The sequence below is a fragment of the Enoplosus armatus genome, chromosome 6, assembly GCF_043641665.1.
Source record: "Enoplosus armatus isolate fEnoArm2 chromosome 6, fEnoArm2.hap1, whole genome shotgun sequence".
In the NCBI taxonomy this organism is placed as follows: Eukaryota; Metazoa; Chordata; class Actinopteri; order Centrarchiformes; family Enoplosidae; genus Enoplosus; species Enoplosus armatus.
In genome coordinates, this window is record NC_092185.1 from 10,105,094 (window position 1) to 10,122,208 (window position 17,115).

General features: G+C 40.2%; 1 protein-coding gene across 1 annotated transcript; it reads left to right on the forward strand.

The window, feature by feature from the left end:
• The first annotated feature begins 2,686 nt into the window (after positions 1–2,686).
• On the forward strand, positions 2,687–15,873 carry gnrhr4 (gonadotropin releasing hormone receptor 4). Its single transcript, XM_070906710.1, has 3 exons — positions 2,687–3,202; positions 15,110–15,314; positions 15,413–15,873. The coding sequence occupies exons 1-3, from the start codon at positions 2,687–2,689 to the stop codon at positions 15,871–15,873; spliced, it is 1,182 nt and encodes a 393-aa protein (XP_070762811.1).
• Positions 15,874–17,115: the final 1,242 nt, after the last annotated feature.

The following is a 17,115-nucleotide window of genomic DNA, read 5'->3' on the forward strand; positions in this document are numbered from 1 at the left end:
CACTACATCCAGCCTTACACGAGTGTGTCAGACTGCCTTCATGATACTGGTGTGGATAATTACTGATTGGTGATTGGTTCCTTCTAAAGATATCAGTGGAGAGAGTTCAAGGTGTTCAGCTGCATGAGAGACACCAGTGGCAATCAACATTTTCAGTCTTCCTTTCCTATTTCCACCTTCCTACATTCTTTGGTCCTGTCCTCTGGAACAAACTACCTGACCTGAGATCTGTCACCAGTGTGTCAACAACAAGTCAAAAGCAAACTGAAAACTCTTCTATTTTCTCAGGCTTTTCATTTGTTGATCCCCCCATCCCAGTGTTGTGTGAAATATCTTGCCAGAAATGATCCAGTTACAAAACAGAATACAAGGCCGCTCCAGGCAAATAACAAATACTCTCCTCGTCCATGACACACAGAGTTCAAGAAATAGAAAACTTGTTGTCTGGGACGTGCAGAGTTTCATATATAAATACAGCAGCTCAAACATTCTGCCAAGAGCAGATGATGACTCTGTTTACCTGAATTCACTTTTGGGGACGTATTAAAGATCTGACAGTCACCATGTTTTTCATGTGTGTTAGTGTGCAATTTTATTTTATTTTACATTTTATTTGTAATCCCAGTGATCCATACCATAACCATCTGCAATGCCAAAAATGAAACGAAATTGTTGCCTGTTTAAGCTCCATATTGCCACGTGGTCCTCGTGATGATCCACAAAGAAATTGGGATTTTAAAGATAACTGTTTGTTTCTTCTGAGGACACCAAAATTGAACCTGAACAGTATCTACCACATCGTGTTGCTCATCACAGCCAAACATCTACCTGTGTTATGATTAAAAACCTGGAGCTGCGTTACCCCGGTTACTCTGTGTTTTGGATGGACGAACCGGGTGAGGAGTTATTAGCAGAGAGAGGTTTTACGCAATCCGTAATTTGCCATTGAACTGTGAACTGTTTTCAGTGTGTCAGTCTACAACACGCCTGTAGAATTCAAAACGACACGTTTCATGTGCACATAAGTACAAATGTCTCTGTAGTTATTTTACAACAGTCTGATGCTGGGTGCAACATCCCTCCAGTTAGAGACTTCAGATGGACCAGATACCTGCTGCCTTCAGGGGGCTGTAAAGAGAGTCAGCAGAGTCAAGGAAACTGTGTTGGGTGGAAGAGCGAGAATCACTTATTGGTCTTTATTCTGCCTCCCTGGCATGAATGCCATAACCACAATAAAACCTTTCTTTCTTTCTCCTGTGTGATCACATGTCAGATGGTTGAACAACGTAGAAGTGTGTGCGTGTTTCACCAAATAAAGTGATCAAAATATTACGGATCACAACAGCGCTGAGCAGGTCGACCTGCTCTGAGCAGGTGGGCCGAGGATTCTTGGCACCAAGATTGCAATGCGCATACAGACTGGCATCGCCAACCCAAAGCAGAGGCTGCAATCCACCTGGCAGCTTATAAAACAGTGGAGCTGCAGGATGTACAGAAAACATGCAGCCTCACTCTCACTGTGGACACTGTGTCCCCCTTTTTTTCCCTTTTTTTCACATAGAGTAGCTTGCTATGTTGTTAGTTGGTTTTGGAATAGGCCTATTGAATAACTAAGTTATTTTCTGCGCCGTTGTTTGTCCAGTGATGTTGAGCAGCGCCTCTGAACTTTTAGCTGCAGTGAAGGCAGGTCAGGATACTTCAGTAGAAAACCAGACATATGTTTATCCTTCAATTTCACATCAGAACAAAGCACCCGCAAACACGTGAACATGCACTGATACAATTACTATTTTTGATCAGAAACTACTTAAAAGGCTAAAATTACATTTCCATCGTGTTTCACTCTGGCCAGGAGGGTGGGTAGCGTGATCAGCCCCCCCCCCCTTTCGCGTTAATGTAAGAAGCGGAGCTCCGGTGGTTCGCAGACGGATCCTGCCGCTTGTCATTTTGTGCGTCAGAGCGGAGGAATGAAGCGGGCTGAAGCAACAGCTGCAGTGGAGACGCGCTCAGCGAGCTCCCCGTTAGCGCTCACTGCCAGCTTCTAATTGCCTGCTATTTTCATCTGCGTCGAAAATTGGTTAAATTCAGATTTATTTCCGTCTCTCGCTCTCTTCCTTCGGGACACTAACCAGGCAAGTACCTTAAATTAGAAGAAGCAATGACTGCGGAACCGTGGGGAAATTACAGAGGATGTGTGTGTGTGTGTGTGGGGGGGGGGGGGGGGGGGGGGGTAGAAGTTCAGCAAATAACTGCACTTCAATAATATTATTACTGGCAATTATTTCCTCACCTGTGCTGTTAAGTATTTACCTGTTCTTTATTGATTTAGGGTTTGTGCCTTGACTTTGCATGCTTCTGAATATCAGATAAAAGCTAAACAACGTGGTGTCTGGTCAGTTATTGTACGTTAATTATTAAAGCTGCATGTGGCAGGAGTTCCTGCAGCCACGTTACAGGTGCCACTAACACACAGCATCTGCACCTTGTTGCATGTATAAAACACACAGATCCAGTCGAGATTAAAATAAAAAAAATCGGACAAATAATTTCTTTCTTATCTCAGTTTTTGACGGTTGAAGTTCCAGTTGGAGGTGCAGATGGAGAAGACAGACAAAGTCTCGGAGTAGCCAGGATTATTGCCTTGCTTTTATCTGTCCCTCCCGTCAGTCAGACTCCGGTGTTCATCATGTTCCACCAGCTGACGGATCAAACAGTGAATGGCAGCTGCCAGGGACCCACCTCAGAGTGCAATAAGAGCGCGGATGGAGACGCGCTCCAGCTGCCCACTTTCTCCACCGCGGCCAAAGTCAGAGTCATCATCACCTTCACTCTGTGCGCAGTGTCTGCTGTTTGCAACTTGGTTGTGCTCTGGGCTGCCGGCAACGGCGGCAAGCGCAAGTCACACGTCCGGATCCTCATAATGAACCTGACCGTGGCGGACCTGCTGGTGACTTTCATCGTGATGCCAGTGGACGCAGTGTGGAACATCACGGTGCAGTGGCAGGCGGGAGACGTCGCCTGCAGGCTGCTGATGTTCATGAAACTGGTGGCGATGTACTCCTGCGCTTTTGTAACTGTGGTCATCAGCTTGGATAGACAGTCTGCCATCCTCAATCCTCTTGGCATCAGCGAGGCCAAGAGGAAAAGCAAAATCATGTTGACTGTGGCCTGGACGATGAGCGTGGTCCTCTCTCTCCCTCAGGTAAGAGGAAACAGTTTGCATGCTCTGCCACTCTGGGGCTTCACATCAAATACGTCCTGCCCTACACGCTACACTGTACACACATGAGGGCCCTCGTCATGAAAGCTGATGATGATTGTACCTCTCACATCACTGTACACTGGCCTTTTATTTGCAGGAGAATTAAACCCTGTTCAGAAAGTAGCTATGAGCATTGTTGAGTTTTGCTGAAAAGGGAAATGAAGTCAAGAATGTCAAGTCTGCAGAGGGAAATATGATGAAACATTCAGGTAATCATGGGAAAAAATGTTGTGGAACATGAAAAATGCATCTGGCTCATTGAATCTGCAGTGCGGCTTGTTGTTTGTGGGGGACAAAATGAAAACTGAAAAGGTGCAATTGCCTCCACCTGTTGTCTTCAAAGTATCAGGTTTAACTGAATTAAGTTTCATTGCTTATTTGCAAGTTGTGGGAAGCTTCTCAATACTTAACATTAGCATGGATATGATTTGCTCCAGCAACATACAAGCACATGGTCCTGGTTGCGAATCGACAAATGTGAAATTCATAACAGTCCTTGAATTGGTTTGAACCGCTGAACACAAATGAGGCAGCTGCTCACATTAGTCAGATTAGATTTCTGACCAGGTGTAGCATGACGTTCAGGGATCATTGACTCGAAAGGCTTTGAGGAGGTTTGCAAATATCAGGAATGTTTATCAAGTACCTAATCAGGTGTAAGATCACCTTTTTATTTCCTCAACCTAATCCAGTGGGACTGGACCACACTGGGGCGAAAGAGGTCAAGATCTAGCGACTAAACATCTCATAGACTCAGTGATTATAACTTGTTGGTATTTAGGGACAGGGCCGCAGCTACATGGAGAACACAGAGCTTACGTCCTCAGTAGAGCAAAGGAGGAAGTCAGGTGACGTTGTTATAGAGCAAAGTCTGCAGAAGAGGTCGGGGTGGATGGATACAAAATGTCAGACTTTAAAAAAGGAGGCTGCTGTTCATTTCTACCAACCAACAGTCAAAGTTGGTTTCATTTAACCACGACGAAGATTCCCTCACCCAAACATCTTTCCCTAAACCTAACCAGATCTTTACCATAGCATTGTCACGTCATGAAACAGATTTATTACGAGACGTCTCGTCGATACGGGTGTCACATCAAAACACACTTTTATTTGTCGGAGGGTCATTATAAATGACGCATTTTGATGATTTGGAGGACTTGTTGGACATTTTTGCAAAAAATTAAAGCAATAAATCGACATCTTGAGAAATATGAGAGTTAGATGAAAAAAATCAACACCACTCTTGCGTCTGTCCGTTAAATATGTTGCTACAGCTAGGAGACAGTTACCTAGCTTAGCACCAAGACTGAAAACAGGGCGGAAAATAGCTAGCTTGGCTCTGTCCAGAAGTAAAACAATTATATGCTAGTGAGATAAAGGGCGAAGCAGGATCTGGTACCCACAAGCACCAACACGCTTTACAAGAAAATCAATAACCGGTCCATACCTCGCCAATGGGTCACAGCACAATGGCGCACAGATGGTACAGAGACAGCACAATACCATGAGTCACCAGGAGGGAATGAAACTGGACAACATAAAACCTCCTGCTGTGGGAAGCGGAGACAATGGTTACGCACTGTAACAGTCCAGCAGAGAGCAGAGTAGGAGAGAAAACAGATCTCCATGTGCCGAGAGACATGAGAGAGAGCGCACAGCGAAAACAACACAAATTACAATCACTCCGATGAAACACTCAATACAGAGTTCTCTTTCAAATAAAACATCTTGAGATATGAGTGGAAAGTTTTCTTCTTGCAGCTGCATTTATAACATTTTTTGACTCAAACGTGGCTTCACCATGTCATGTGATATTCTCCTTAAGTACACAAATATTACCAATACAGAAAATTGCAGATGAAGATTTAATATACAGGAATTCACATTATAGACACTATCACTGACTTTTAATGTAACAATTTGGCCACAATATAGCACATTGATCATACACGATCCAACCATAGACTTGGTTTGTCTTGTTTAACTTTGGACAGAGCCAGGTTAGCCGTTTTGCCCTGTTTCCAGTCTTTATGCTAAGCTGTCTAATTCTCTGCAAGAAAGTGAATACGCGATAGTAATAATAAGACCATGTAGAGGGATAATATTTAGTGACCTGAACAGTTAAATTACAAAAAAAACTGTATAATGTGAGGGTTTTTTAGCTGTCTAGTCAAACATTTCTTAAGGGGTGGGATTGTACCGGGGTAATGTGATCGATGTATTTCTGAAATCATGGCTACAGAACATATGGAAAATAAATATATATAATAGTCTGGGGCGCTGTTGTCTTATAATATATGGGGACACCATAAAAGAACACACCTGGCATCACTCATGCATAACGATGCACAGTAAGCAATAGTCCACTTTGAAGACTCGCTATGTCAGAGTCCCTTTATGCGTTTTAACAGCTGGCTACACTGATTCAGTATGTGATTCAAAATTTATCGTTATGGGAGTTTTGTGTGACCCAGACAGTATTTTTCTTACCCACAGGTGATGGGGATTATTTCAGCCAGTGTGTGCCAGCAGTGTAGTGTACAATTGTGAAAATAAAAGTCCTGGGGCTACCTCACGCAGAGCCCTTTTTGTGAAATAAGAAATGGAGAGAGATGACTCACAGACCACTGACATGGAAGGTAAAAAGAGTCCAACTGAGAACCATGTGTACAGTACAGGAAAAAAAAAATCAACCAGTATGGTAAGAAATAGTGGTAATGGGTCTATTGAATTGGTGGGATCACAGTTATCAGTCAATCTACTTGTATCACATTCATGAATAGGAAATGAAGAGGAACAAGATGACTGTGTCCTTATTTTCTTTATTTATACTTGACTATATCGGTATTCTAATTCTTATTCAGTGCATCCCTGCATCCTTTTAGTGAAATGCAAATGTAAGGCTCTTGTGAAGAATCAGTGGCCATTTGTTTATGAATTGTCTGATGCATTTCTCAATTTCTTTGCAAAAATAAGTCTGAGCATACTGACAAATACCATGATTTACTTGGAAACCCTTCATCTTGAATTGCCAAAAAAAGACCACTGAGTTGTTGTTTTTTTAAAGATCTACTGTATCTCAGTGAGATTAGAATTGCGACTTCTGGCACTGTTCACTGATTGACAGTGTTTTTGGCATGTTTCGTCATTATTTCCAGCTAAAACAAGTAATGTTGCAGATTTCATGACACTACAGCTACCCTACGTGTGATGTGGTCGGATTTAGACTTCATTAACTATCACCTGGCACAGTCTGGATTTATCTGCTGAGAGTGTAAACTGAGCAGCCTGGGAGAGGTGACAGGAGAGACAATGGCACGAATTTCTGAAGGTTTGCAATTTCTAATTTAAAGGATCACCAAGAAATACACAGCGGCTCCTGCTGCAGTGCATCTGACGCCTTTTCTAAGTGGAGGCAGCATTATGGCTGCAAATAATAATAGGGTAACACAAGTGTATCTTGTGTCTCATGATGTGACGCTCCTCCTGCAACTGTACTGTCTCACAGGAAGGGGCTACCAAGAAGCACTGACCTCTGAGAAGCCCCTTTCTGCTGAGAAGCTTTTGCAAAAGTTCTTCAAAAGGCAAACTGTTATCACAAAAACCTTCTCGCTGTTTATTTTTGAACCTTTGAAAGATCAAAAGGGAACAAACCCATGCACACGGTCTTGCATATAAATGTATTGCTGTACTGTTTGTGTGCCAAGACTCCCATCAGGCAACAATCAGAACAAAATAAAACCCAGAGCCTTTGATGGATGCACAAATAAGATTTCTACTCGTAACTATTTTGTGTTATTTATTTTAATTTCTGCATTTTTGCGTCGTTTGCATTGTTGGCTAAATGGTGAAAACGAGGATTTGGATAAGGACCTTCATGATTTATGATGCAGCACTTTTACCAGCTGAGCTACAGCAATAATAGCCATCATAGCTGCAGTAGTAAGTTTAAAAACAAAATGTGTACTGTAGAAAGAAAACTGGCTTGTATACTGACATTAACAGCACTGCTTCAAAAAAACAACAACCCTGTCGCCAGACTGCACGATGATATTTCTGCAAAACTCCATTTTATGTTTAAACATTTTTTGAATTACTGTTTCCCACAATATATGCATATGGTAACTATAGGATCATACGTATGGCAAATAAACTATGGTTAAGACACCAGACAGACAGATAATTGGTATTTTTATATTAAAAATGTATCAAATGTGTATGTGAAAGTTGTCACTCACGGCAACAAACTTAGAGAGAATTATTACCAACTCTGTAGTTCATCTCTAGGGAGCTTTTCAGCATCTTTCAGCTCATTGTTTTGGTTTTAGGGCACACAACTTTACTGTTTTGTTTCTCTCTTGCAGCTCACATCCGCATTGTTTCCAGACGCAGCAGAAAGCTATAAAGGTTACAGTGAGCAAAAGCAAATATTACTTGGAGGTCTGTGACAAGAACTCCAGTCTCCCACATGAGAGTTGGATGCTCTACATGCCCATCCATCACCCAGACCTCCATCAAGGACACACTACTACCTGAATTGGCACTGAGCGTTCGAAGTGGATGTGCTTTAGATCGTGAGCTGTGGAATCATTGACTATGAACACGGTTTTAAGTAATACTGGGCTAAAAAAACGGCAGCACCAGATACAAAAAAATAAGCCGGATATATCTCAGCAGAAAAAAGTTGATCCAGGCTCAGTTTTGGCCACAGGGGAGTGCAAAATCATCCGGTAAAACAGCCTAACAATCTGCAAAGCTTGCAAGTTTTGAGACAGAGGAGAGCATAATTGCTCACATAATTACTCACTTGTAAAATCTCGCCTCATAATAACACTGTGCAGTAACCTTGTCAACCAGCCCTCAGCAATACGGCCACTTTTTTTTTAATCCTATGCAATTATTGGTATTGAACGCAGTCTAATTCATGCTCTTGAAGTCTGCTTTGAGGCTGTAGCTTTGTTAGACAGGACTGTGATGAAGATCAGGAGAGGAGGAGAGAGATGAAATTTTAAAGCACATTTAAAATACCAAGACGCCTGGAATCGATCTCAGGGTTGCACACCTGACATTTAGTCATGTGTATTACCACCACGTGTCATACAGAGGCTGCTGGAGCACTGGACTGACTATTTGACTCTCACCACATACCTTATCGTCTCTACCACAGGTCACAGGGACTAATATCCTTTTACAAGTTTTATAAGGCTGTAATCCTAGAAAAAGTGAAGAAGAAACTCTGATCTATTTTTATATATTATATACTGTAACACTTCTGTTTGTATTGGATACAAAAAGTAGGTTTACTTTTTTTCCCTGTAGATATATATAGTTGTGTTTAAAGAAAAAAGTCAGTTTCATATGTAAGTCATCTCTACTCCGAGCTTTGCACCTGTATCCCAAGTGTCATGGGGAACATTGATGGAACAGTGTTTCATCAGGTTGATCTCCACGAGACATGTGGTACAGACAGCTGGTGAGCCTCAAGCATCAAACATTATGTCTGAGACATTCTGTCATGCAGAGGCAACAGCAAACAAGCAAGCTGATATGCTCCCAGCTGTGTGTTTGAGTTGTATATCGCAGCCTGAGGCTCACAGTGGAAAATTGATCAGGTTCAGAGTTCTGAAGCTCCTCACACTTTAATGTTAAATGAGTAGTGAAAACGTTTCTAATCGAAAAGGTAAGAGCTCAGTTATCTAATTAATTCTTCACACACGGAGCTGTGGTGGGTAAAGACTGAATGCCTGTAAGCTTTTTTTTGTTTCAACATACTACTTTGAATTTTTAATTTTCATAATTTATTACTGAAAATCTTAATTTTCATCAATCTGAAAGGCTTCCTAGTGTTCAAATTACTGCCTGTCAACCTAAAAGACATGGCAATGACTCCACCCCGGCTTCTGTAAGCTAGAGAGCGAGCGAAATACCTAGTTTTCTTACTTTTCCTTATCACCCTTGATGTATGTGTCACATTGTAGAAATTGACAGTTTCTTGGTGTACTCTAAACATCTCATTTGATAACAGGAGGCGTCACCCGGATATCTTAATTTGTCATTGTACGGAGGTGATAATACGAGTGAATGTATCTTCTTTTTATAGATATATATCTTTGTTTCCTATTTTTGTGCCTTTGACTGTTGTGCTTCCAGCATTTCTGTAAAGTGTTTAGTAATCTCAGTTTTTTAAATATCCTGTAGAAATAAAGTCTAATACTTGATGACATGCGCATATATGCATGATCAGTATTCACAGGGCCATGGACTAAAACACACTCTGCATGATCTGAATGAAATTCCTATAGATAACAATATTAGGCGACCCGTCTTGTGTTGTTTTTTTGAAAGGTGAAATAAACTGTTATTGTACCTGAATTAATCATCATCATCAAACTAAACTCACAAAACTGATAACATAATGGTACACTTAAATTATAGAAATCCATTTTGTATCTTTATATCTATATCTATATATCTGTATATCTGTATATAAATGACCCTTTAGATTTGTGGTTTGATTGGTTCTACGCGGTACAACAGTATCAGAAGAGAAATACATAAGTATATTACTTATTAATATAGTAACTGATATTAACATTTGAAACACATCTACAGTGGATGTGGCCTCATGAACCGATCAAAAAAAGGAAAAAATAAAGTGTTGAAGCAAGAACCCCTCTGAAAACCTTTCAGTGGGAACCTCTATGCCCCCCAATGCCCTCCAACCTTGGAGGTTTCAAGGTTGGACAATGAACAATGTTGAATAATGAGAGGCTCTGAGTGTATAACCCTTAAGGCTTTTCCCTGCTGTCAGTCATTTATATGTTAAGTTTCTTCAAGAAACTCGAACCTAAATACTAACAGAAGGGTCTTAAGGTGGAAACATTAAGTTTTGCATAAACCTCTTCAGCTGCAGTTCCAGATTGACCCTCAGACAGGGATCCACACTGCTGGCAGATGGGTGATGATGACCGTTAAGTGGATGAAGAGATGGACGAAGGTTGGGGTGTGTTGTATCATGTTGGCACTACAGCACTAGTCTTTGGAGTTGTTCCTACAACCAGAGCGTGTCAGTGTTTTTCTCAATATTTATGTCATATTTCTCACTGTCTTGTGTGGATTTAATACAGACGACTTATTTAAAATGATTTCCAAGGACCCTGGTTGTGAATTTTGCTTTGTGTGGACTTTACAGCTGCAGGCTACTGTATATATGATAGTATCAGTATTATCAGTATGCTAGATAGTGTTTGGAAACACTATCTAGCAAATAGTGTTTGTAAACATTTTGGAAATGTTACTCATATCTATTTGTAATGTTCAAACATGAAGCCTGTTCGCTGGATGCTGGATGTGATTTGAGTTTAATAATCTGTGTAAATTATATCAGTGATGCTTGATGGTCAGCTTTGACTCATGATCATCCAGATGCTGTCAGTCTTTGTGTAAGATCTTTAAATTCTTCACATTAACATTTTTAGTATATATTATGCAATATTCCTAATATAACTGTGGTATATAAGTACATCCAATGATGCCAAATTATTCATTTGTTCATATCTTCATCATATCTTCTTAGGTTTATGACTGGTTTCTATCAAGTCATATTTTTATAGCATTATATATTATATATAGTATTATAGTATAGTCTGTGTCTATGTCATTCATGGGCTGTCACTATGGAGAAATCACTGTAGGCTAAAATACAACTATAATAAATCCCCTTTAATGATTTAAGCAGAAGGACAATTCACTCTTAAATGTATTATTTAGGATTCATAATCTGTTTATTCAACAAAGCAAATTCAGCGCTTCACTCACCCCGTCTGCCCCTGCTGCAGCATGTGAGGTCTACTAGATCACACATACGTCATTTAAAGTGAAAGAAAAAAAACAGTATCAGAGACCTAAAACTGTGATGTAAATGCAGCTTTACTGGTTTCATGCTGGTTTGAAAAAGCACACAAGTGGTGACTGCTAGACCACGTTTAAATGTGACACACTCCATGGGTATTGTACTTAATGTTAACATCCGAGTAGCTGTGAATGAGTATTTTAAAGTCTTTCAATTCAACCACCTTCTGCACCATCCTTCCATCTAAGTTCATTGTTGTTTTGTACATTACAAAGTGGAAAATATAGTGCTGATCACTTTAAATGCACTGATGCATATAGTGTATATACAGTTTTCAAAGGTGGAAAACTATGTGTGCATAACAGTATGTATTCTGTGTGCTTACAGAACATACTGTAACAGGGTACGGTAAAAAGCAGTCAAAGGAATGCAATAAGAAATGTTAATGCTATTCTTCAACCCCTCCTATTTAGTATCTATAAGCACTCTATAAACATTTAATAAATGGTTTATAAGACGCTATAATGTATGCAGATATACTGCAAGGACATTTTAAGTGATTATTAATGTACAGTGTACATCAGCCTCTACTTGTGGTTGGTGACAAATCCATTAATAAATGCTTATATCTGCTCTTACAATTACATTATAATGTGCTATAAACCATTTATTAAATGTATATTAAGTGTTTATACTGTAAACGCTAAATAGCAGTGGTGGGGTCGGGTGTAAAGGGTTACCTGTAAAATGTGTTTTTTGCTGTGAGATTCTTTAATCTCTTGCAGTAACATCCACTTTTCCTATTTTTATTTCCCCTTCATGTGGCTTTAAGGTTGGAAAAATCATATTATTCCACACTGTCTGACAGTATCATATACTGCACATTCTGTATCAGCTTGCTCCAACATTTCATAGAAGCTACAGTGCATGGTGTTTACACTGAATTAAATATTTAAACCCAAGACTCCATGTTTATGTGACCACACCGTTTAATCAAATGGAAATGTTCTGGCTGTTGGATGTTGATCATTTTATACACATTTCCCCAGATTCAGCATGACATATTTGATATTTTTGGACACAAGTAAAATAAAGTTCTGTGAGTTACCTTGGGTCAAACACCATGATTTTGTACTGACTGACAGTGAGTGACAGCAGCGTTGACACAAGGTACAAAAAAAAACCCTTCTCAGCAGGTCGCTTTCAAAACCATATCCTTACACAGTGACATTTCTCTGACATTATAATCACGATTGATAGCTAGAAATGGATAAATGTATCTTATTTTATTTTGACACTTTCCTCTGGACTAGGAAACTGACTTTGCCTTTGAATCTCTAAACAAAGTTTATTCTATTCCTTTTGAAAAATGAAGTATATTGTGTTCATTCATGTAGATGGATATATTATATATATGGATATAGATCCATATAGGCTGTACTGACAGTATGTTGGAGGAGAAACAGGGGTGTCTTGCTCATAAAGCAGACATATCCATGCTTACCTGCGCTGACGTACTGATTCACTGCCTGTGGCTCAGGTTTTGTACAGCTCAGCCTTTGCAGTCCATTTATCATCACTGTGATATCAGACAGCCTCAAACAAACTGCACTAAAAGTCTTAATGAAAAGAAATAGCCAGGAGCAATACTGCTGCTGTTTCTATTTTCACAGTGCAGAGGCTGCGAGGCATGCTCAAAATTCAACTCATGTTTTAGCCTTGAGGTTTGACTCTCCCTTGAGATTTATACCTCTGTGGAGTCTGCCTTAAATGATATCATGTCTCTTAATGAAATAAACATCATAACACTGATCTGACGTTTATACCATCTTAAATAAGAAGCATACAAGTTGTAGAAGATGTAGTTTGTATATAGGCCTATAGCACGTTATATTTTGCTTTAATGTCATAGTTTTTGCAATTTATTTGTCCAATTTATGTGTTTTTCTGAGCCGAGAAGCACAGCAACACAAGTAATGAAGACATTGTCATGGGAAACCTGCAAAATTGTTGACTGAACACTAAGTTGTTGTTGTGTTTTTTACAAATTTTTATGAGAACACAATTAGGCATCAAATTAACTTAAGCGCTTTAGTGGAAAACCAGGACTGGGGTTTTTCCTTTGGGGCCTGTTTCATTTGTCCACAAGAATTGCAATTACTGGCCTCTGCTTTAACAGAGAATCAGAAATGAACATAACCCACTGTCAGTGCAGCGTTTCAGGAGCACAGGCGTCTTGCCTTTCCTGCAAGATAAAAATTTTTTTCTCAGACGCACACTGCCAAAGGCTTTCTGTGTCAAACGAAAAACATAAAGTGTTGATCCTTTTATTTACAATAACGCCTACGTTAGTCCATTAGACGTTTCAAATTGACAAGGACATATTCAGCTGTTAAGAGTGTGATAACAGCTAGCATATGTTTTTTATACATTTATTAAAAAAGCTCTGCACATTTTAGCCAGTGCCACAGTCTGATTCAAATACATTCAGAATATATCTATAAAGCTGCCCAATATCCTAATTATCATTATAATTATATTTAGACATTTCATCAGTTAATAATGCGAGACTAGGATGTTAATAATTAACTGTTTACCCGTTAACCGACAATAATAATAATTTTGACTGATTAATACTCAGTTAATCAGTTAAATAGTTAAAAACAAATAAATAATAGCCACCATGTTGCTCCTGGGAGAGGACTACAGCACCCCTCATCAAGCTAATGACCCAGAGACAGAGGTGGACACCTGTATGAGAGACAATCCCCCCTCACTGCAACCTCTTCACGAGTGAAAAGGTATTCAGACATGCTTCCCGAGGCTAGCCACTCCAGCGAGGCGCTATCTCTGCGTTCCCAGGACGTCGGTACCATCTGAGCGGGTATTCTCCGCCGCGGGTCTCCGACTGCGCACCAAACTAACCCCACAACATGTCAACATGTTGCTATTTCTGAATAATAAAAAAAACGGTAGACAAGCTGTCCGCGAGTGAGGACTGAGGTAGGCCTGGCCTGTTTATTTTATTTTAGGACCACATGAGGTCTGAAAAATGCGACTACAAGTTTCCTTTTTGTTAACCTGTCTGCTGTTTTTGATCATTAATCAGCCTATTAGAAAAGTCTGGCTACTGTTTGCTAGGCTATTTATTTTTAGTTATAAAATACTTTTACGAGGTTGTTATGCCTACTAAATGTTGTATACAGCGGTCTCAACAGTGGAGGATTCAATGTGTGTCAGCCTACAATGAGTGAATCCTCATGTTCTGTTGTACTTAATTGTGATTCAACTATGGACAGAATTACAGCATGGAAAATGGACTCCATTTATAGAGCACTTTATAATTCAGCCACGTACTCAATGGCAATGGAGCAGCCTGGCCATCGATAGCAATTAGGGTTCAGTGTCTTGTTCAAGGAGATTTTGACGTGTACACAGGAGGAGCCGGGGATCGAACCACTGCCTCCTGAGTCACAGCCTGCCCACAGTACACTCAAGTTTGCCATTATGCACATACATTGGGTCCATTTGGCTAGATGCAAGGAAGAGATACGAGGACAGAGGGATTGTATTTACCAAACGGGGCAATCACTGATGATGCACAGCGTCTCCACCGTCGTATAATATGGCGAATTAATGAACGGTTTTAAAGAAAATAACCTGATGACTGCTGCTCTATTTATACCGATTATAGGTCTATGATATACCATCGGGGCGACATGAAATGGAACTGATTGGAACAATTGAATTTGTTTGGCACGGAAAGAACAGATTTGACGTGACGAAGCAATCACAATCAGCTCTAAATGCCCCAAATAAACTGGATAAGTTGTCTGTGAAAGGCTGCAGGTCCAGTAAGTCTGTCCTTTACAGGCTCAGGCTGGATATTATGGGTCTAATAATGACTGACTGTGCTGTTGTGTAGTAGAAATATTACCTAATTTTTCCTGAATCAGTTATCGCTAATCAAAACTCTCTCTTGTCTTCTCGTGCAGATGTTTATATTTCACAATGTGACCATCACAGTCCCGCAGAACTTCACCCAGTGCACCACCCACGGCAGTTTTGTCCAGCGCTGGCAGGAGACCCTCTACAACATGTTCACCTTCGTGTGCCTCTTCCTCCTTCCTTTGGTCATCATGATCTTCTGTTACACGCGAATCCTTGTTGAGATATCCAGCCGCATGGCTCGGGGTAACCGTAAGTCACGTTTTCTTCACAAATCTGCAGCCAAAATACGTTTTCTGAGACCCAAGGAGTTGATGCGTGACAACAGACAGTGTTTTCCTCTCTTCTAGTGCTGTCTAGAGATGTTCACCTCCGCCGCTCCCACAACAACATCCCTAAAGCTCGGATGAGGACTCTTAAGATGAGCATCGTCATCGTGACATCGTTCATCATCTGCTGGACCCCGTACTACCTGCTAGGCTTGTGGTATTGGTTGTTTCCTGAAAAAATGGAGGAGACGGTCTCTCATTCACTGACTCATATGCTGTTTATCTTTGGTCTCTTCAACGCCTGCCTAGACCCCATCACGTATGGTCTGTTTACAATTCATCTTCACCAGGGTCTTAAGAGATGCAGTCGAAGTTCAAACACACGGACTGACATAGAAAACAACACTTGCCTTGTACACATGACTCACCTGTCGTCACATAGGCAGACTGCCTCAGGAGGCCACACTACAGACATAGAGGAGGCAAACGACAGCAGCAAGAAAAGTGGCTCAAGGCCAATCATCCCAGTAAGCAAGATGTAATGGTATAAAGAATTTCAATAAAAAGAATCTCTGCTGTTAATCAGTGTTGAGCTTAGTCTTTCTCCACAGATGACAGCTGGTTCAATGATTTTGCTTTGAAATGCAGAAACAAAAATCCACTCTTTTGTCAGACGAATCTGTTCATTTCTGTTCCACTGATGTAATCGATGGTGTGTTACAGCTCAGCCCCGGTTTGTTCATCCCGCGTTTGCAGAGTGATGCATGTCATCGCTCTTTCGCAGCATTTACAAAATCACACAGACAGTCTCAAACACTGATCGGATTTTCATGAAGCTTAAAGTTGTAATTTTAGGTCGAGCTGTTGACAAATCTGCCATAAACTGACTAAATGTGTCTCGCGCCCACATGCTCCAGCACCACTCTTGATAACAGTAGGTTTAAAATAAAACAACCCTGATCAACAGGTTGAAAGGCTGCTTCACCCAAAACACGCACACAACTGGGTACTACTGCTGAGATCTTTTGATGTGCTGTATTGTTTCATGTGTCAAAGAAAGAAAAAAGTGTGCATGTGATTAAAGATAATCGATTAAAAATAAAAATAATTGCTGCACTGATAAAATGGAGCTTTTGTAGAGATTTGTCATTTGGTTAACTGCTGTGTACTGTGACCCTTCTTTGTTTATTTTTACATTCTTATTACATGTCAGGTTTTTTGTCACATGGTCCTGCTTATTGACTGGAAACTGTTATAATTTGTAATTTGTAGTGCTGTGTTTGTAATACAAAGGACTGTGATTGTTTCCTTACAAAGATGAATGTTATGACATGATCATTATTGACCATGACGGCCTTTTAAATAAATGTTTCGGCATACAGTACTGTGTATTGAATGTACCTGTGCAGCATGTTGTTGATGTATTGTTGACTGCTTTATTTGTGCAAGATCAGTTCTGTGTTGCACAAAAGTCACACTGGAGACAAAGCTCTATAAACTCATTCATCATGCCATTTGGTTTTTCATATTAGTATTAGTGTTATTAACGTATTATGTTGTGAATTGTGTTGCTTTCTGTGATAAGAAAACAGCTTAATTTGAAAAAAAGAGAGTAATAGCATGTTATGAATTCCTTTCTGCAAGTTATAGAAGGTGTTGTAATGTATACTTGCAAATGTGTTTATTTGTTGAATAAAAGATTCTGCCTTTTTTATTTAATGTATTGGGTGATGCAATGGCCGGCCTCCCACGAAGCTCATGTGCATTTGTCATCAGCTGGAAAT

What these genes read in the sequence shown, in the direction of transcription:
- gnrhr4 (XM_070906710.1), top strand. Translation starts at nt 2,687, where the DNA reads ATGTTCCACCAGCTGACGGATCAAACAGTGAATGGCAGCTGCCAGGGA. An exon ending in TGGTCCTCTCTCTCCCTCAG is followed by an intron (nt 3,203 to 15,109) that starts GTAAGAGGAAAC and finishes CTTCTCGTGCAG; the next exon opens with ATGTTTATATTTCACAATGT. An exon ending in CCGCATGGCTCGGGGTAACC is followed by an intron (nt 15,315 to 15,412) that starts GTAAGTCACGTT and finishes CCTCTCTTCTAG; the next exon opens with TGCTGTCTAGAGATGTTCAC.